Source organism: Neoarius graeffei, chromosome 25, assembly GCF_027579695.1.
Source record: "Neoarius graeffei isolate fNeoGra1 chromosome 25, fNeoGra1.pri, whole genome shotgun sequence".
NCBI classification, from domain to species: Eukaryota; Metazoa; Chordata; class Actinopteri; order Siluriformes; family Ariidae; genus Neoarius; species Neoarius graeffei.
This window is the reverse complement of record NC_083593.1, coordinates 36,583,799-36,605,368: the sequence shown is the minus strand read 5'-3', so window position 1 is coordinate 36,605,368 and position 21,570 is coordinate 36,583,799. Positions and strand designations below refer to the sequence as shown.

Here is a 21,570-nt window from a genome sequence, read left to right as displayed (position 1 = left end):
CGTTTGAAGATTGAAATAAATGATTTAAAATATGATTAAATTTTTTTTATAAATCACCTGTGTATTTATACTAAAACAATTATCTGCCTCAGGCTCATTGAATATCAGTGAATAATAACCTCGGCTTTACTTTGGCTATTATTTAACAGTTATTCCACGAAATCGAGTCGTTCCACGAAATCAAGTCCGCCATTTTGTTTTTCCTTTTACTCACAGTATACGAGCTGATTGCGTAGTAGTAGAGTAGCCAATCAGAGCGTGCGATTGCTCATATCCAGTGAACGTGGATAGAATATTCACCGATAGTCACTTCGTCTTTGGCGAATAATTGTTAAATAACGATTGTCTCTCTGTACATTGTTGCTGTCAGGAGTGGCGAGCTGAGGTGAAGTAAGGACCCAAGAGCAGACTCAGAAAACAGGCAGTGTAAAGAGAAAACTTCTTTAACGAAGTAGATGGTAGAAAGGCAAAGGTACAGTAGGGCTCAGGCAAAAATCGGTAGTCAGAAAACAGACCAGGAGGTCAAAAACACAGAGAAGCATGTAGACACGATCAGGGACAAAAAAAAACAGGACAGAAAAATCTTCACAAAAACTGATGAACACAGGGGCAAGGGAAATCCAGGCAGAGGTAGCAAAAGACACAATTCAAAAGAACAGGCAGGCAAAAACGGACAAAAAAATGGACAGAAAAACTTGACAAAAACCAAGGAAAAATTCAGGCAGGGGGAATCAAGAAGACACGATACCAATGAGCTGTAGCGAGGCGAGGAAAGTCTACAAGAGACAGTCTGGCAAATGGAGTAGCTCCAAACAGTTCTTAAAAAGCCCTGGCTGATAGGAGAGGAGTGGCAGCAGGGGTGGGAGTGCCGCTTCAGGAAATGGCCTTCAGCAAGGCAGGACTGAGTTCCTGTCCTGGAGCCGGCATGGAAGTCCCACAATCTAAGGCATGGATGGACTGGACAAGCACAACTTTATTCATCAAACACTTGTGAAATTCCTCTCTGCATTTAACCCAGCTGAAGCAGTGAACACACACATGCACATGAGCAATGAGCACACACACATACCCAGAGCAGTGGGCAGCCATGCTAACAGCGCCCGGGGAGCAGTTGGGAGTTAGGTGCCTCGCTCAAGGGCACCTCAGCCCAAGGCCGTCCCATATTAATCTAACCTGCATGTCTTTGGACTGTGGGGGAAACCGGAGCACCCGGAGGAAACCCACGCAGACACGGGGAGAACATGTAAACTCCACACAGAAAGGCCCTCGCCGGCCGCTGGGCTCGAACCCAGAACCTTCTTGCTGTGAGGCGACCGTGCTAACCACTTACACCACTGTGTTGACTTACTTATCATTTCTGTTTGTATTGTCTTATAAATAAAGTCAACCGATTGCAGCAAAAAATGGATAAAATGGGAACAATTTTGTTTACGTTAACACAATATCATGCAGTTTAGTGTTCTAAAAAATCAAATAATAAAAGAAGATTGTAACCAAGTGACCTTGTGTTACGCAGACATCACGACTCATTGTGAAATAAAACTGTTTGAAACTTAATTTGACTGAATTTAACTGTTTTGGGGGAGCCTTGAAAATATTGTGTTACAGACGTCACCCTGGCAAACTAATCGCCCTGTATTACTTGTGGTGTGAAGAAACAAGCTCTCGCTTCTGTCCTTGTGATTGTGTCAGAAGCCACTTACAAGTAAAGTGGCTAATCCTGCATTTCCTCCCCAGGCTCTTCTAAGGCTCTTAATAGTTGGAGACATGGTATATATGGGTCTGTTAGACACAACACTCGTTTCTATATCCACTCACATCAGCTAAAATACTGTCTCCAGCTTACACTTATCTGGAGGCCCTGGATTCCCTCAGTCTGGGGCCGAGCAGACTTCTGTGAGACATAACATTTGGTAAAACCATATCCTCATGTTGGCATCGATAAAGCACATGCGCATGAAATTTGATATCGACTTCAGTGCGCAAGCATAGAGCATAGCGCAGACTTGATTTGAAAGAATCTTTTGGAGCACTGTTAAGGTTTGTTGATTGTGGCTGTAGCTGTTGGTCGTAAACCCAAAATGAATACCTGAAGTTTCAAATGGTCCAAAAAAGGACATTTGATGAAATTGGAGGGAAAGAATCCCATCTCATGACACATGCCCGAGGCACCACCTGTCCCCATAAAAAGAGAACTGAGGACAGTTTGGAGAGAGAGCAGTTTAATGCAGCATTCTGTTGAGTTTTTAATTAGCCCCCTGAGTGGCTTTGCCCATGGACAACCCCTCCTTCACTGCCTGCGCACTCTGAAAAGCTCAGGCAGAGAGCAGCCTGTGACTTGAAAGCTAATTATTCTGGGTGAATTTTTTGGAGCAGAAATGTGGCTTGGGGTTACACCTGCTTCTGTTACCAACATGTCGAACAAATGTTTAGCAGGACCTTTTACACTGTTGTTTTACCCATAGCAGATTGGACAGATTCCCACTGGAGTGACGTGTAAACTTTCTAATCAATTATCCGACTTGTCTTTGATTAAACAATGTGTTTGTTTTTTGGGTTTTGTTTGGCTATTGACACAAATACACAAGTATGTGATGGTATCTCGACTCAATTTATAATATTGTTATTTATTCTATCCACATTCACTGGATATGAGCAATCGTGCGCTCTGATTGGCTATTCTGTGACTAGGCTATCAGCTCATATCCCGTGAGTAGAGAAAAATAAAATGGTGGAGTGTGTTGCTGAACCAACCTGGGACGAAATAAAAACTCTCCTTGAAAACAAAACTCCCAAAAATACAACAAGCAACAAAATATGGAATAAAAGTATTTGATGGTAAGAACATATCTTTTTTTTAATTTTTCAAGAATTCTCATCTCATCTCATTATCTCTAGCTGCTTTATCCTTCTACAGGGTCGCAGGCAAGCTGGAACCTATCCCAGCTGACTACGGGCGAAAGGCGGGGTACACCCTGGACAAGTCGCCAGGTCATCACAGGGCTGACACATAGACACAGACAACCATCCACACTCACATTCACACCTACGCTCAATTTAGAGTCACCAGTTAACCTAACCTGCATGTCTTTGGACTGTGGGGGAAACCGGAGCACCCGGAGGAAACCCACGCGGACACGGGGAGAACATGCAAACTCCGCACAGAAAGGCCCTCGCCGGCCACGGGGCTCGAACCCGGACCTTCTTGCTGTGAGGCGACAGCGCTAACCACTACACCACCGTGCCGCCCTTTTTCAAGATTTATTATGATAAAATTTTTTCACAAATTGCTACTGTCATTTCGCCAGTTTGTTTACATTTTAAGCGGAAATGAGTTTGTCAGACGTTTTCTGTAATGTTTTTATTTATTGAATTTGCAAAAAAAAATATGCTCTGTTTCTCAAAATCCAGTGAATGTGGATAGAATAAAACAGTTATTCCACTCAATTTCGCTGTACATGGCTTATCGCTGACTTGGCGCTACGCGCCTCACCAGCTGTCAGCTCATGTACGACTCAATTTCATGGAATAACTGCTCCGCCATTTTGTTTTGCTCTACTCATGGTATTTGAGCTGATAGCCTAGTAGTAGAGTAGCCAATCAGAGCGCACGATTGCTCATATCCAGTGAATGTGGCTAGAATAATTATTATTAGCGTGGAAACAAGCACATTAATAAAAACCTGTGATTTGAATTACAGCCCCACTATTGTCAGGTGTTATTAGAAAATCAACACCTTCTTATCAATCAGATTCATCAACCCAGAGCTTCTCATGTTATAATTTATGTGTTTTTGAAAAGAGCTGGTGTCTGTTTTTCAGACTTTTTGCCTGTTTCAGAGTTCTATGCTCGTATAAAAAGTGAAATATGAAAATGTTTTGATTGGACCGAACTTGCCACTGGGCTTCAAATTAGCATTCCTGAATCACTTCTGTAATGTGTGTAGATCTTTAAAACAGATGTGCGAGGGCATTGTTGTGTTGGGTGCATCAGCAGATACAGTGCATATTTAATATATTTAGTGCATAGAACTAATACATAGTGGGTTTTCTTGTTTCAGGTAGAACTTCTTTCCAACACGCCAAAGAACCCTTGAGGAACTGTCAGTAAAAAGGGGTTCTCAAGGGTAAGGGTTCTTTAGGTTGCTAATGCTTCCATTTTGGAAAGGGGTCATACTTGGGGGGGAACAACAGCAAAAACGCTCTGTTGTAGGGTTCTATGTCGAAGAAGGGTTTTTCCAGAAGGGCAAGCTTTTAGGATACACAAGAACACTGTACAGATACATCATGAAATAATAATATTAGTATTAGTATAAGGGCGGCACGGTGGTGTAGTGGTTAGCGCTGTCGCCTCACAGCAAGAAGGTCTGGGTTCGAGCCCCGTGGCCGGCGAGGGCCTTTCTGTGTGGAGTTTGCATGTTCTCCCCGTGTCCGCGTGGGTTTCCTCTGGGTGCTCCGGTTTCCCCCACAGTCCAAAGACATGCAGGTTAGGTTAACTGGTGACTCTAAATTGACCGTAGGTGTGAATGTGAGTGTGAATGGTTGTCTGTGTCTATGTGTCAGCCCTGTGATGACCTGGCGACTTGTCCAGGGTGTACCCCGCCTTTCGCCCGTAGTCAGCTGGGATAGGCTCCAGCTTGCCTGCGACCCTGTAGAAGGATAAAGCGGCTAGAGATAATGAGATGAGATGAGTATTAGTATATGGGCTGTTTAACAATCATGGTTGTCTTTTTGAATAACACCAACTTACTCTTGCAACTAGGTCCAGTATATATATGCTGGAATTTCTTAGATCTTATTTTACAGGAACATACCAGCTCTACCTACAGCAGTAACGTCTCTTACAAGTTCTTATAAATATGTCTGTAAGAGTCAAATGCAGGCTCAGTTTTGACCTTGTGGTCATTTCATTTAATTCTACTTTAATTATTACACTTAGATTTTACTGGTTAAATTCAGAATGACACTTTTTTTATGCCTCTGCCACCTTAAGGTGCAGGAGGCATTATGTTTTCGGGTTGTCCGTCTGTCCGTGCGTCCGTCCGTGCGTGCGTGCGTCTGTGCGTGCGTGCGTCCGTCCCGAAATCTTGTGAACACGATATCTCAAAGGCTAATGAAAGGAATTTCACCAAACTTTCACCATTTGTGCGCTTTGGGACAAACATGAACTGATTAGATTTTGAGATCTAAAGGTCTAAGGTCAAGGTCACTGTGAAGTCAAATGTCTGTCCGAAAACCTTGTGAACACAATATCTCCAAGGCAAATGAAAGGAATTTCACCAAACTTTCACCATTTGTGCATTTGGGGACAACCATGAACTGATTAGATTTTGAGGTTAAAAGGTCACAGGTCAAGATTACTGTGAGGTCGAATGTCCATCCTCAAACTTTGTGAACACCATATCTCAAAGACTAATGAAAGGAATTTCACCAAACTTTCACTATTTGTGCACTTTGGGACAAGGATGAAATGCTTAGATTTTGAGATCAAGAGGTCTAAGGTCAAGGTCACTGTGAGGTCAAATGTCTGTCCAAAAACCTTGTGAACACAATATCTCCAAGGCAAATGAAAGGAATTTCACCAAACTTTCACCATTTGTGCATTTGGGGACAAAGATAAACTGATTAGATTTTGAGATCTAAAGGTCTAAGGTCAAGGTCACTGTGAGGTCAAATGTCTGTCTGAAAACCTTGTGAACACAATATCTCCAAGGCAAATGAAAGGAATTTCGCCAAACTTTCATCATTTGTGCGCTTTGGGACAAACATGAACTGATTAGATTTTGGGGTTAAAAGGTCATAGGCCAAGATTACTGTGAGGTCAAATGTCCATCCCCAAATCACAACTTAATAAGGCGTGTAGTCTACCAGGCGGAGGCATCCCCATCGACGCCGTTGGCGTCGGTTCTATCTAGTTTTTTTTTTTTTAGCACTAACTAGGTGTAGCGGTTCTACCAAGGGGCGTAGCACAAAGGACGGCAGGACAGAGATCAGGTTGGTAAAGCTCGGGTTTTTATTGCCACACTTTTCGGTGAACATAAAGTCAATACAACAGCCACACACACAATCGGCGTCTGGTTCGGGGATGAGCTCCTCTGCTCTACGCTCTCCCTCCTTAAGTAGGGCGCGGTCACTGGGAAGACACACACACAAACACAGGTTAATTGACATCAGGTGTAGTGATTCTGCCACTTGCCTTCCCTGACTCCGCCCTCCTGTCACAGACCGGCGCTTGACCACGCCCCCGCTGCCACACTAGGTTTTACTTTGGAGTGTATACTTTCATTCACAACAGAAATAAATTTAAGTGGAAGTTTACTTTTTGTAAACTAAGTTCCTCTGAGAGTATCCTTTAGCTGTCAAAAACGTCCTCTCCGGACCGGAAATCACACACCAGATGATGAGGCTGTAAATGATTTTTAAGAAATGATTTGTCTCTTTTGAAGCAGAATACTTTGTCGTTGCACAATAAAAAAACAGGACTTGAAACATTTGCAGCAAAGCTTCACATGTGGTTGAAACGTGAGCATTTCAGAAAGTTTCCTCTCCGGAAAACCACAAGGATCGTCACCACTTCAGTTGTTATTCCAGTTAGCACCGTGTACAAACATCACTGCACAGTACTTGAAAATTTGTACTTAAAATCACATCCAATTCAACAGTTTTTCATTTTGTATACCTTCCTCTTGTGGACAATAAGAAAGTGGGTCAACTTTTGAAATACACTAATGCCGTCTTCTCACCACAGTAACATGAACAGGATATGACCTGTAGCTCTGAAATTCTGCGCAGTTCATTTCCATCTCAAAATGTAATTTTTGGCAGCAGAGAAACACAAAAATCTGAGGTTTGATTTCTGGACTATTCTGGACCTGAAAAGTAAACCGTGATTGTGAAACAGCCCATATATTATATACGGTAAATAAAGAGGCAGGCAGGTGTGTGTGTGTGTATAGAACAACAATGAAAAAAAGAAAGAAAAATAAAATAAAAATACATTTTAATATAACATAAGCACGTTCAAAAAAACAGAGAGCACAATATATGAGCGATTAGGTGAGTGGAAAAGGCAGAAATATAGGTTTTATGTGTTTTATTATGGGAAATGGAGGTGCAAGCATGAAGATGGAAAGAAAGGTCAGTCTCAGGTCGAGGTATCGTTGTTGTTTTTTTAAAGCTTATATCTTATGATGCATTTTATATTAAAAATGCTTCTCATAGATAAGATAAAAACAAAACAGTGTTTGTTTGCAACATTAATGAGCTGAACAGATCTATTAATGGAGCTGTTTTCTTCACATTGAATGAGATATCATCATCATAGCATTTAGATCCTAAAACCAACACTGCCAACACTGATATTCATCAGAGCGGAACTCTTGTGTGTTAGAGAGCAAATATTTAGGGATGTTCTATCTGCCCACTGGCCTGAGCTTGGAAACACTTCAGAGCACACAATCTTTGCTCATAAATGGACCTTGGGTAGCTTTAGGGCTTCAGTTCTGTGTATCAAAGTCCCAAAATCCCCTCCTTCAGGCGCCGCAGTGTGTATGGGCCTTTTGAGACACCACAGCAGCACCCTTGTTTGAGTGACCCCCCAGTTGTTGGAGGGCTTTGCTTCTGCAGCTGTGTCCAGCCAGTTAGCTGAAACCAGAGCAGGGCAAGTGCTGCTGCTTCCATTCATACTGTTGAGAGGAGCCTGGTCTCGCACTCTTCATTCTTTTCTTCCTCACAGAGTCATCTTGTAGGCGCAGTTGAGACTTGCACTGTAAAAACGTTACTGCTTCGTGGTGTCACTGGGTTGCTCCTATTGTAGTAACACGAAACCAAAGATCAGAGGAAACTCGTCTGGTACAGTTTTGCATGCTAAGCAGATACCATGCCTGGAGAACAGTTGTTGAGTAAATGAGTTGCAGTGAAAGTGTTGGAAATGTTGCTGGGAACGTTTTAAAAAGGAGCCGCATCTTGTTTCTTGTCATTCCAAGTATATTGATTCTTGGATGATTTTTGCATGTTAAGTACTTCTATTTCAGTATGCCTATTCAAGTGACACTTGTACGCCAGCTTGGAATGCTAGCTTTGTGTTCCTTGTATTGTTGTCATAAAAGGTTTGGTTAAGACCTCAGTTATTTCTTGACATCTGTTTGCTTCTGTTAAAAGACATACGAGATGATCTCAGCCACAGAATGAACAGGACATACCAGCTTTGTTCCTTCTTTTGAAATGGATAAACGTGTTGGAAGAATGCCCACAAAAATGCAAATCTTGTACACAGTGGTGTGTTGCAGATGATTTGGGTTTAGCATTTAGCTAATTCTAATGGCTGGTAGTTATGTAATAATATAATCTGGACCTAAGGACAACAGGAATAATGAGTTTTTTTCCTGAATACTATGCGTAATAAAATCTCGATAATTGGCAAATTATAGCTTTTGTTAAAAAAGAACGATGCGTAACTATTGCATGAACATTTTCAGTCCTAGTTTGGGTTTCTCTTTTGTATTCCCTAGTTTCATCTCATTCAAGCTGTTTTTCTGAACCTAGCATAGCTGGCTGAGGTGTGACATGACTGTTGATGGCAATGGTGCTTTGTCCAAGCTCTATCAGTCCAACAGGAGGAATTTGTTCGGCAGGAGAGAGCAGCCTAGTTTCAGCATTGCTGTTAACGTAGAGAGAGCTCTGAGTTGTCTGAGAAATAACAGTGCCAGTGTGTTAATGGCATGTGGCTCGGCTGGCAGCTAAGCAGCCATTGTCGGCGCAGCCACGACTGCCACACTGTCCTGTCAATCACACAAGCAGAAAGCACAGGATGAAGGAGATTGATTGCATGCAACTACACACTTTTACATGCAAAGCAGACCTAATTGACCATATCTGTTACAGAGCACTGAAAACAATCTGATTGCAAAATTCTTAGTGCACTTTAACGGTATTTTACACAAATACATGAATGCATGAATGGTTGCTCTTCTATATATATGTGCACATAAGCATGGTCATTACTCTTGTGCTTCCTATTGACTTCAGCATACTGTAAATGCAGCAATGTTTTGCCTATCACAATTTAGGAAACCCATAATGAGATGGTGCATGTTGAGACATTTTTGGGGGATCCCACAGTAAAGAAATTTGGGAAAGGCATGGGAAGTTGGAAGCAACTAGGCCTGGCTCTTAACAGCTTACATCACAATGCTTTGCACAGCACAAAAAAAAAAATCTGTAGTTCTAATAACACTTGGTGAAGTTCAAGGGCTGCATTTTGTGAGATGCTCTCAAGAACAGCTTCTTAAATGTAGTCCTTCCAGATGTGGCACTTAATAACTGATTTCAAAACTTTTGAAACAAGAATCAACTACTCTGGCCTGTGTTTCCCAAAAGCATCGTAGCCCAAAAATCATTGTTAAATGGTAGAGCGAGCAGCACAATGAACGCTCTCTTTCCAAGTTAAGGTGGACTCATTCACTCACTCCGTCAACTCATGCTGTCGAGCACTGATGATGGCTCTCCAAAAGCGTCTATCCTGCATGCTGGTTTCAATCTCCTGGATCTCATAGCCAGTGTCATCCTGTAGTAGGTCAATGTAGGTCTTCATGGGACGCCCTTGAGTTCTTCTCCCTTGTTTAGGCTGCCATGTAACCAATTTTGACACCACACCCCCTTCTACCGTTTTACAATGTCCTGCAAAAGCCAGTCTCCTGGTAGCAATTTTAGTTGTGAGATGAGGTATGTCACCATATGTTGGTCCAGCTCACATTCAAAACTGCTCTCAACATTCTGGTCTAACAGCCATCCAAGGCTTTCCTGATTTTCTTTGTAATGGTCCAGGTCTCAGAACCATATAGCAGCACGCTTTCAACTATGGCTTGGAATAGCATTACTTTCAGGGGCCTTGGGAGGTTAGACTTCCATATTTTATTTAGTTAGTTACATGCCTTCCACACCAACGCTTTTCTAACCTTGATATCTTGCTCAGTACTCTGAACCCATGACCCCAAAGTTAAGATGCTCTTAGTGTTAAGAGGCTTTTGGGGAAACCCAGCCCTGTGCATTTGAGAAACTATACTCAAGCTTCCATTCCTTGCTAATATTACAACTGTTCCAGACTTATCAACTTTTATTATGACCCTAATTGTGTTTAGTAATATTTTAAACAGTTTATGTATTTATTCATATATATCTTGTGATGAACGCAACAAAAATTGACCTGTGGTTAGATCTTTTAAGGTTGTTGTTACTGTTGTTACTGTTGTGTTAAGCCTTGTCCTTATGTTGTAAAATACTAGATAGTGTAAGAATTAAATATCTTATGCTAAGCCTGATTATATAATAATGATACATACGATGATGCAAATTTCCCCACAGACAACAGAAGAACCTTTCCTCTGTCAAAAGTCATTTTTAAAAGAACCTTTGATACAGTTGGGACAGATGGTTGTTAACCTGCACAACTCAGACATGTAGGATGTAAGAAATGTAGGAATGTTTGGAATCCAGGATTTTGGTATTCACCGGATTGATATTTTTCGTATAAAGGAGGACTCTATAAGGAAAAGTTCACAATCTGACAATAAAACATGTTGGTAGATGAATGATGCTGGGATGTTGTCTTGTGGCTACAGGTTCAGACACTCTTGTAATGCATTTAATTATCAAAATACTGTAGCCTGCTCCTGAGTGGTGCAACAGAACAGCATTGACCCTATCCTCTGCAGACTGCAAGTTTGGATCCCAACAATTCCACAGCCATCCACTGGCTGGGAGTCCAAGGGAGCAAAACTGGCTGTGATGGGATGGATGGCATAATCTCTGTCCCCTGTCAATCACAGGAACACTAGCCAATAGTGGGCATCTGTGAGCTCATGTATGTGGAAGCGGGTGGATAGCACTTTCCTCCATGTATGTTACATGGCCCTGTGGTGCAGCATGAGCAGCAGTTTGAAAAGATACGGTAGGCAGGTTTCACGTATCTCAGAGGAAGCATGTGTTAGTCCGCACCTTCCCTGGTCGGTTGTTGTCTTGTGATAGGGCAGAGTTGGGTGGTGGGTGGGAACTGGTCAGGAGTAAATTAGGTAGAAATTGGAGGAAAAAGTATTTTTAAATAGCTTTGCCTAAATTTTTTTCTTTTGCCATGAGTTTACAAAAATACAAAAATAAAATTACAAAAATAAGCTAAACTGTAAAATATTTAAAAAAAAAAAACTCCTGCAGTATGAGCGTTTAAATGAAAATCATCCAATGAAACGTTCAGTTTATGTCGGAAGGGTGTCCTAGAGCATCTAATACTGACATGTACAGACTAATGGCCCTGTCACACTATAGCGTTTTGTTCGACGTTTGGTTGCGTTTTTAAAAATTTGAGAAACGCCGGGGAACGTCGACGTTCTTCAAATTAAGTTTCTAGGTCAACGATGTCTTGTAACGCTTGGGTAACGCTCAGCCAACGTTCCCTCAGTGTCAGGCGACGTTTGTGGTCCAAAATAGCAGCAAAACCTAGCGTTCTCATAGCGTCCACAGCACTTTGATAGCGTTATCATAGCATTTGGGTAGCGTCTGCCTTGCGTCCAGGTAATGTTCTGGACGTTACACAGACGCTGGAAAAATTCAGAACGCTGACAGACGTTAGAAAGATGTTGAAAGAGCGTTACATGAGCGTTAAGAACGCTCGGCGAACGCTGACGAACGCTGAAAAACGTTGGCGACACGCTGGACAGACGTTCGATGGACGTTACACAGGCGTTAGGCAAGCGTTACCCAAGCGCTAGGCACGCGCTGGACACTCGACCCTGATGGGCCGGTGTCCGCCTAGCGTCCAGGGAACGTCCTGACTTTCGAGTAACGTTCGAGTAACGCCCGCAAACTTTCGTGTAACGTTCCTCTAACGTGTAAGTAGCGTTTTGATAGAACGTCCTGAATTTTTGTGCACACCCAAAACTATTTTTCACCCTCAGCGTTCGCCGACGTCCCTCGACGTTCCCCAACGTTTGCCGACGCTCGTCTAACTTTCTTGTAACTTTTTTCTAACGTTCTCGACGTTCCTCTGCGTTTCGCAACATGTTACTCGAACGCTGGTGAGAACGTCGTAGTGTGACAGGGCACTAAGATCTCAAATGATAACTGTATTCTTAACCATGACATTACAGTAGCATAGGGCTCTCCATTCTTGCTTGCTAATTTCTCAGCTAGAGCTCTTACAAATGTGGCATTCAAACCCCATTCCCCTATTGGTTCCAGCATGACTGTGGCCCTGTGCACAAAGTGAGGTCCAGAAAGACATGGTTTACCAACATTTATGTGGAAGAACTCAAGCCTGAGCCCTGACCTCAACCCGACTGAACACCCTTGGGATGCATTGGAATGCTGACTGTACCCCAGGCCTCCTGTCTGGACATCATTGCCCAACCTCACTAATGCACTTGTGGCTGAATGGGCAAATTCTCCATAGCCATGTTTCAAAATCTAGTGGAAAGCCTTCTTAGAAGAGTGAAGGATATTAAAACAGCAAAGGGGGACCAATTCTATGTTAATGTCCATGGTTTTAGAATGGGCATATGTTGTTGTGATGGTCAGGTGTCCACATACTTTCGGCTATATAGTATATATTCATGTGTTTTTGACGGCATTCAACAACTGCCTTAAACATTCAACTTTGTACCTGCATGCTGTCTGATATTTTTTCTCAGTAAAGGGAAATGTATAAAAAAAATTGTCCATGTCAAGATCTCCCATACACTACAGAAGGAGAAATATTAGGTTGAAAAGTCATTAGAAAATTATTTTGTTCATTAAGCAAAATAAAAAAAAAACCTTTTTTTTTTGAACACATAAAAAACAACATTTTTATGATTTTATGATCAAGCTAAATAGCTCCTTGCTTCACAATACAAGTGTAAATACTTCAGCAGCATTCAAAAGATAATGGAGTATAATTACCGAGGTGCCATGGTGCAGTTTTGAGCACTGCCTTTTGTATCTTTGTTGATGTGGAGACTGAAGTGGACCCAGTGTAGAGATACTTGGAAGACTCCAGTAATACTGATTACTCGAATAATAATACTATAATAAACAAAATCTACTAACGATTGTTAATATGTGAATGTTTCTGTCTCTTGTGTTCCTCTTGTGTAATCATACAACTGTTTAATATCCTATTATCTCATCAGACATTTAGTATTTGCTAGAGAGACTGGTGCATTTTGTTACAATCATAGAGCGACATGGCTGATAACCAACCACAGACCTTTACCCACAGCCCATTAGTAAATATGCGCAATTTACCATACTCAGCACTACTGTCTTCTAACAAAACTCTGTAAATAATATACATCAATTGAAATTCATTAACTTTTTCAAGCTTCTGACTATATTTGTCTCTGGAAGGTCACTATACTCTGTGTTACTCTGTTTTCCTTTTGGAAACATGAAAATGCAGAGATTACAACCTTTCTGATTCTGAAGCTCATGACCGAAAAGGGTACAAAAGCACACTCTGACTACGTTCAGACTGCACCCTGAAACGACCCATATCCGATTTTTTTGCCCATATACGACCTGTATCCGATTTGTTATTGACAATCTGAACGACACAGATCCGATTTTTTCACATGCGACCCAGGCCGCTTGGATATGTGGTCCTAAATCCGATGCATATCCGATATTTTCACATGCGACTGCAGTCTGACCGGACAGGTCGCATTCATGCGACCTACACGTCATCAACAAGAGACAAACGTCACTATTCTGCATTGGCTAATCCCGCCTCCTTGGTGGAAAACAACAACATTTGTACAGTTTTCAGAATTTAAATACACTTTTATAGAATTGATCAAGCTAATGGTGGATTTGGTAGGGACCTGGATGTTGATCTGTTAGCCTGATTAAATAAAACAGTTTCTATAACTGATTTATAACTTAAACCATCGTGTACCACATCGCCAGGTCTCGCCTCATCTCCATAGCAAACTGCACTGGTGTTTATGCACCTTGAGCCAGCGCTGAGAGAAGTTGCAGAATTCAGCTGGCTATAAACAATCTAAATAAATATTTATAAAAATGTAGAAAAAGTTTATTAATATGACGAAATAAATATGTGCAAATTATTAAGCCTGAATTAAGTTTGGTAATACAGCGGCCGTATCCCAAATGACTGCCTACTGAAGCTCGAGTGCACTATATAGAGTTTAAAAATCCATTACTTCCTAGTAACATGTAGTGCACTTATATAGAAATTAGAGAGACATTTAGGAGTCAACCCTCGTTACCAGGCTACACGTTTTCATTTCAGTTCAGAAACAAAAACACACACGAGACCTCACACTTTAACACTAACCAGATAATTAAACAAACAAACAAACAAAAAAAGAAAATCATTAAACTTGAAGAGTGCGCTTTGTTTTTTTGTTTACGTATTAGGTAGATGTGCTTATTACGTGTCAATTTGCGCATGCAGGACACTTTTGGGTCGTTTTCCGTTCATATTGGAGATCGCATACAAGTCTCATATAATTGGTAATGTGAACGGCCTAACAAAAAAATCAGATTTCACAACAAATCGGATATGGGTCCTTTCAGGTTGCAGTCTGAACGTAGTGTAAGTGATGAAAAGATCACTCTAAGTGATCATCTGCTACAAATGTGGTTGTTGTGGACACTATATCAATGCCTGAATCTGTAAATTGAATACTGATACTATAGCATATATATGTTGTTGACACTTTGGTAGCAGGTATGCTATATACATCCATCCATCCATTATCTGTAGCTGCTTATCCTGTTCTACAGGGTCGCAGGCAAGCTGGAGCCTATCCCAGCTGACTATGGGCGAAAGGCGGGGTACACCCTGGACAAGTCACCAGGTTATCGCAGGGCTGACACATAGACACAGACAACCATTCACACTCACATTCACACCTACGGTCAATTTAGAGTCACCAGTTAACCTAACCTGCATGTCTTTGGACTGTGGGGGAAACCGGAGCACCCGGAGGAAACCCACGCGGACACGGGGAGAACATGCAAACTCCACACAGAAAGGCCCTCGCCGGCCGCTGGGCTCGAACCCAGGACCTTCTTGCTGTGAGGTGACAGTGCTAACCACTACACCACCGTGCCGCCATGCTATATACAGTATATCACAAATGTACTATGTTGGTATTTTTGTGTTTGTCTGTAAAAAGAGTGCTCAAGTTGTACTTGGGAACAACAGTGAAGCACTTACCAAGTGCTTTTCATTTGTCTTGTGTGTTTCTTATTGCCTAAAGGTATTTCCCACAATGATGCTCTCCCTCCTGTGGCGCTGTGCCTCTGTCCTACTGGTCCTGTCATGCTGCCTTATGGGAGTGACATCATCACTGAACCTGGAGGACCCTAATGTCTGCAGCCACTGGGAGAGGTACTCCCCATACACACACAGGCAAAAATATAGGCTTTAATATACAACCCCGATTCCAAAAAAGTTGGGACAAAGTACAAATTGTAAATAAAAACAGAATGCAATAATTTACAAATCTCAAAAACTGATATTGTATTCACAATAGAACATAGACAACATATCAAATGTCGAAAGTGAGACATTTTGAAATTTCATGCCAAATATTGGCTCATTTGAAATTTCATGACAGCAATACATCTCAAAAAAGTTGGGACAGGGGCAATAAGAGGCTGGAAAAGTTAAAGGTACAAAAAAGGAACAGCTGGAGGACCAAATTGCAACTCATTAGGTCAATTGGCAATAGGTCATTAACATGACTGGGTATAAAAAGAGCATCTCGGAGTGGCAGCGGCTCTCAGAAGTAAAGATGGGAAGAGGATCACCAATCCCCCTAATTCTGCGCCGACAAATAGTGGAGCAATATCAGAAAGGAGTTTGACAGTGTAAAATTGCAAAGAGTTTGAACATATCATCATCTACAGTGCATAATATCATCAAAAGATTCAGAGAATCTGGAATAATCTCTGTGCGTAAGGGTCAAGGCCGGAAAACCATACTGGGTGCCCGTGATCTTCGGGCCCTTAGATGGCACTGCATCACATACAGGCATGCTTCTGTATTGGAAATCACAAAATGGGCTCAGGAATATTTCCAGAGAACATTATCTGTGAACACAATTCACCGTGCCATCCACCGTCGCCAGCTAAAACTCTATAGTTCAAAGAAGAAGCTGTATCTAAACATGATCCAGAAGCGCAGACGTCTTCTGTGGGCCAAGGCTCATTTAAAATGGACTGTGGCAAAGTGGAAAACTGTTCTGTGGTCAGAGGAATCAAAATTTGAAGTTCTTTATGGAAATCAGGGACGCCGTGTCATTCGGACTAAAGAGGAGAAGGACGACCCAAGTTGTTATCAGCGCTCAGTTCAGAAGCCTGCATCTCTGATGGTATGGGGTTGCATTAGTGTGTGTGGCATGGGCAGCTTACACATCTGGAAAGACACCATCAATGCTGAAAGGTATATCCAGGTTCTAGAGCAACATATGCTCCCATCCAGATGACGTCTCTTTCAGGGAAGACCTTGCATTTTCCAACATGACAATGCCAAACCACATACTGCATCAATTACAGCATCATGGCTGCGTAGAAGAAGGGTCCGGGTACTGAACTGGCCAGCCTGCAGTCCAGATCTTTCACCCATAGAAAACATTTGGCGCATCATAAAATGGAAGATACGACAAAAAAGACCTAAGACAGTTGAGCAACTAGAATCCTACATTAGACAAGAATGGGTTAACATTCCTATCCTTAAACTTGAGCAACTTGTCTCCTCAGTCCCCAGACGTTTACAGACTGTTGTAAAGAGAAAAGGGGATGCCTCACAGTGGTAAACATGGCCTTGTCCCAACTTTTTTGAGATGTGTTGTTGTCATGAAATTTAAAATCACCTAATTTTTCTCTTTAAATGATACATTTTCTCAGTTTAAACATTTGATATGTCATCTATGTTCTATTCTGAATAAAATATGGAATTTTGAAACTTCCACATCATTGCATTCCGTTTTTATTTACAATTTGTACTTTGTCCCAACTTTTTTGGAATCGGGGTTGTAACACACATTTAAAATACTGCACTACCTGCCTGTTGTATTCTCATACATTATCTGTAATATGAGAAAGAAATTCCCTTATGAGGAAAAATTGACCTACATCAGTGTGAACTGTGACTAAACCGTGATCTTAGATCCAAACAAGGCATACATTTTGCAGAAAAGAACAGTATGTGACTTATGCCCACTGGTGTTTATGCTAAAACAAGTATCTGTCCCAAAGGCACAACAGAATTTAATATAGTTAGACTTTTTAAATTCATTCTATTCCATCCCACTAGTCAGAAGAAAGCTTCATTTCTTGGTATCGTTTCCTGATTATTCAGTGATACCTCATAGTTAGTGATATGTTTTCTTAGTAACATGAAAGCTCTGAATAGGTACGTCTGAGTGATTTACTCAAAATAAATGATATTATTCTGTCCACACCCACTGGATATGAGCAATTGTGCGCTCTGATTGGCTACTCTACTACTAGAATATCAGCTCATATACCGTGAGTGGAGAAAAACAAAATGGCGGAGCGTGTGGCTGAACCAACCAAGGACGAAATAAAAACTCTACTTGAAAACAAAAACCCCAAAAATACAAAAAAAAGCAACAAAATATAGAATAAAAGTATTTGATGGTAAGAACTTATCTTTTTTATTTTTCAGGAATTATTATTACAACGTTTTTCACAAATTGTTACTGTCATTTCACCGGTTTGTTTACATTCTAAGCGGAAATTTTGTCGGACATTTTGTATAAAGTTTTTATTTATCGAATTTGCAAAAGATAAAAATAAAAATGCTCTGTTTCTCAAAATCCAGTGAATGTGGATAGAATAAAACAGTTATTCCACTCAATCTCGTCGTACATGGCTGATAGCCGACTCGGCTATCAGCTCATATACGACTCGATTTTGTGGAATAACGGTTAAATAGCTAGAGCTCCTTTACAGTTACTGTGCTAAAAACCTGTAATAAGGCCATTTAAAGTAAGGAAAATGTCTTGCAAATATAAGCGCGCAAATAAATAATACAGTACAAGACGTCTGACCAAATCTGAGTGGCTTGCTTCGGAAATTAGATGTAGATTTAGACTCTGTTTTGAATAAATTATGGACTCTTTTGATTGTAAGTGAGGTAAATAATATTCAGTAAGAAACTACGGGCAAGCATTTCATAGTTTCCTTGCATATATTATAGGTTTTTAGCACCTACTGAGGCTGTAGTGCTGAATAAGTCCTCTCAACAATGGCAGGCACAGACTATCTGGACTCAAGAGCCCTCACATCTAAAGAACTAGCTCATAATCTTGGTATTGTAATGTACTCTGATCTCACTTTCAGCAGTCATGTCAGAGCAGTTACTAAAGCAGCATTTTATCACGTTAAGAACATCATTTAGAGATTAGAGAGTTAGAGATTTTCTGATTAAACCAGACCTACAGAAAATTGCCCATGCCTTTATTTTTAGCAGGATTGATTACTACAATGGTCTCCTAACTGGAATCCCTGGGAAGACAATCAAACGGTTTTAGATGATTCAGAATACAGCTGCCACAGCTCTCACAAGGAGTAGAAGAAGGGAATACTGTACATCACCACCATTCTTAAATCATTACCCTGGCTGCCACTATGCTACAGAACTGACTTCAGGATATTATTACTAGTCTATAAATCGCTTAATGATGCCGGACCAGCGTATTTATCTGATATGCTGCAGCAATACGAGCCTGACACGAGGTTAATCCTGACGAAGGTAAAGACGAAGCAAGGAGGAACAAGGTTTAGCTATTATGCTGCTCTTAATGGAACCAACAGAAAGAGGACATTCGAAGAGCCCCTGCACTTTGAGCAAACAAGCAATGCCGGGGTGGCCCTATATTTAGCCGGGACCATCCCCGGCCCAAACCATCAATGGTGGCCTGCTTGGAGCATGGGGAAAATAATTTTCACTAATTTTGGTCACTGATCTTATTCTTGCATTAATCATCAATTCAACTGCACTCTGCATTTTCACATGGCAGCCCAGACGCCGACAGCATCGCAGCAGATTAAATAGGCGCTACCAAATAAGGAAATTCTCCCCTCCCCTCTATTGCAGTTGGTTTGGTCCAAGACTCCTCCTCTGTATTGTGGGGAACTTAAACAACATTGGCGCGAAACAGCGCGCGTCAGTGATGGAGGGCAGAAAGAGGCCAGGTGGAACCGAAAGGGCGAAGCTTAAAAAAAAGGAAGGAGGTGGCAGCAAAATGTGCCAAATTGACAGATATGTTCTCAAGACCAGCTGGTAGGTTACAAAAGATATGGAGTATGATAACCCTGTTTGTCGATTTTATCAGTCTATGCTTGGCCTATAATGTGTCGATAGTTTGCGATGTCAATTCAGCTTTTTGATGTCATGTGAAATCTCGCAATTTACACGGTATAGATGTGGTGTATGTCTTAATTCTAAGAAGAACCAGACATTGCTTTACATCCCAGTTATTAACAATTTTAGATGAACAGGTCCCAAATGTGCTGTTGCGCGTTATTTCCTCATCCAGCCTATTTCATCTCGCTGTCACACCGTGCATTTCCACAGGCGTGCGCACATTGTGGTTAAGAACACATAGGCCTAGAAGTCATATTTGATGTTAAATAATTGTTGTTAAATATATAACTTAGAAGAGGTGTATGCGTATGCCAATATTCTAAGCAGAATCGAACACTTGCTTTAGCCTACATTTCATTTAACCATTTTTGAGTTGCCTAATGCGCCCTCACGCTTTATCTGCCGGTTGCTGAGTACCCAGCATTGTTGATTTGCCACAAGCATTGGTTCAAATGCACGCGAGATGGGTGCTTTCGTTATTTTAAGACTATGTGACTAAAAATGTGTTGTGTAATTCGTCTTAAATAACGCGAAACAATCAGCCATACTCGCTGCTTTGCTATTTGGAGTGGCAGTCAGCTGGATTTCGCCCCTGACGTAAAAGTTCATTCCCACACCCGGGCCGAAGATGCCGATTTCTGAAGATGCATGTCCTTTGGATGTGTTTTCAAATATTTTCACTAAGGAACTTTGGGACATGTTGATGGTGACACAGATAAATGTATATGCGGATTAGACACGCGGCCACACACCATCCGATTTTAAGTGGAGCCCCGTCTCATACTAGATGAAATCGTTTGTCGGTCTCTGCATTACGTTTGTGGTCATTAAACTACCGTGTAATGGAAGTTTTATTAACCCTAAAGTAATGCAGAGAACGACGAACAACATACATTGTCACTACCTGAATTTAAACCAAATAAAAAGCATTGTGAAAGAACAGTTATTTGTTTTATCTTTTTTAATGTACTCAAATTCCTCCTCCATTTCAAAGTGGCCTGAATGTGAATTAAACTCCCGGACTGAAAACAGGGCCCACTCCGGCCCTGCAAACAAGTAATCTTGCCTTTGTGTATGAAACGTACTATATCAATAAATTTGCCTTGCCTTGCCTCAAAGTAGTTAACATACAGCAGACAGTCATTTTAATGTGGCTGGAAAGAGAAAGTTACAGTTTAAAACAAGTAAGCAAATCATTGTTGCCTACAACTGGCATTGTAACAGAGAATCTGAAACATTAGCTAAAAAGGTAGGATTATCTAACTTAACGTTTTGGGAAAATTGCTTGAATTTCACTTTAATAAAGCAACAGTCCGAATGAAATGTTTATACCGATTAAATATTTAGTCTTAAGATGGTCGGATGAAGGAATGAGCTTCTAGGAAACACACAGGAGTACACAAACATACGCTCATACAGTCTAGTCTTCTCTTTGACACACACGCACAAAGTTTTAATAGGCAGAAGATTTCCTCAGCCAGATTAAGGAATGACTCAAGAATCCATTAAAACAGATTGAAAAAGAACAAAGGTGGAGGCTGCTTTCCCAGATAGATTTACTTTCACTGAGTAATGCATGGAAACAGCTGCAGTGGTCTAAGCGACCGTGAAGTGGGAGGCTGTTGAACAGCACATGCAGTGACAGTGTGAGTGCGAGTGTGGTCTGGGCTCGTATCTTAATGGATGGTACTTACCACCACTTAGTCACCACTGTTCATGCCTGTTGAGGATGTTTTAAAATGGCACAGAAACACAAATAATCCAGAAATATGCAATCATGAAATTTGAAAGTGGCTTCCAAATTATTCTCAAATATGCGTATATCCTACATGCAGAAATTCTGGAAGAAGGCATAACCTTGTAGGGTTTCAAAGCTGTGTGCCTTAAAGGGCATATCACGGGTAAATTCAGGAGCAAGATCAATGTAATTCTCCTATTTTATATTAAACTTTGGTCAAATATCTGTAACATTCTGCATTTTGTGCAATTTTTTTACCTTGCGCAATACCAGAAAAATTCAGTTGAAATCAAGGCATTTGATCGCGAATTGGTCCGCCTCTGAAAAAACTTTGCATTTGGATTTCCCAGGAAACACTGATTTTCGTGACATCATCTGTGAGACGCCTCCTTCTGAATCCTACGTCAGCGCTGGTTTGTTTATGAGAAAACGACCTG

General features: G+C 41.2%; 1 protein-coding gene across 1 annotated transcript in view; it reads left to right on the top strand.

Moving 5' to 3' along the window:
- megf10 (multiple EGF-like-domains 10) overlaps nucleotides 1–21,570 on the top strand; it is a 137,894-nt gene that overhangs the window by 12,609 nt on the left and 103,715 nt on the right. Inside the window, exon 2 of the mRNA XM_060909553.1 lies at nucleotides 15,257–15,387. Within this exon, the coding sequence (XP_060765536.1) occupies nucleotides 15,269–15,387 (119 nt within the window). The 5' untranslated portion in view covers nucleotides 15,257–15,268. The remainder of the gene's footprint in view (nucleotides 1–15,256; nucleotides 15,388–21,570) is intronic.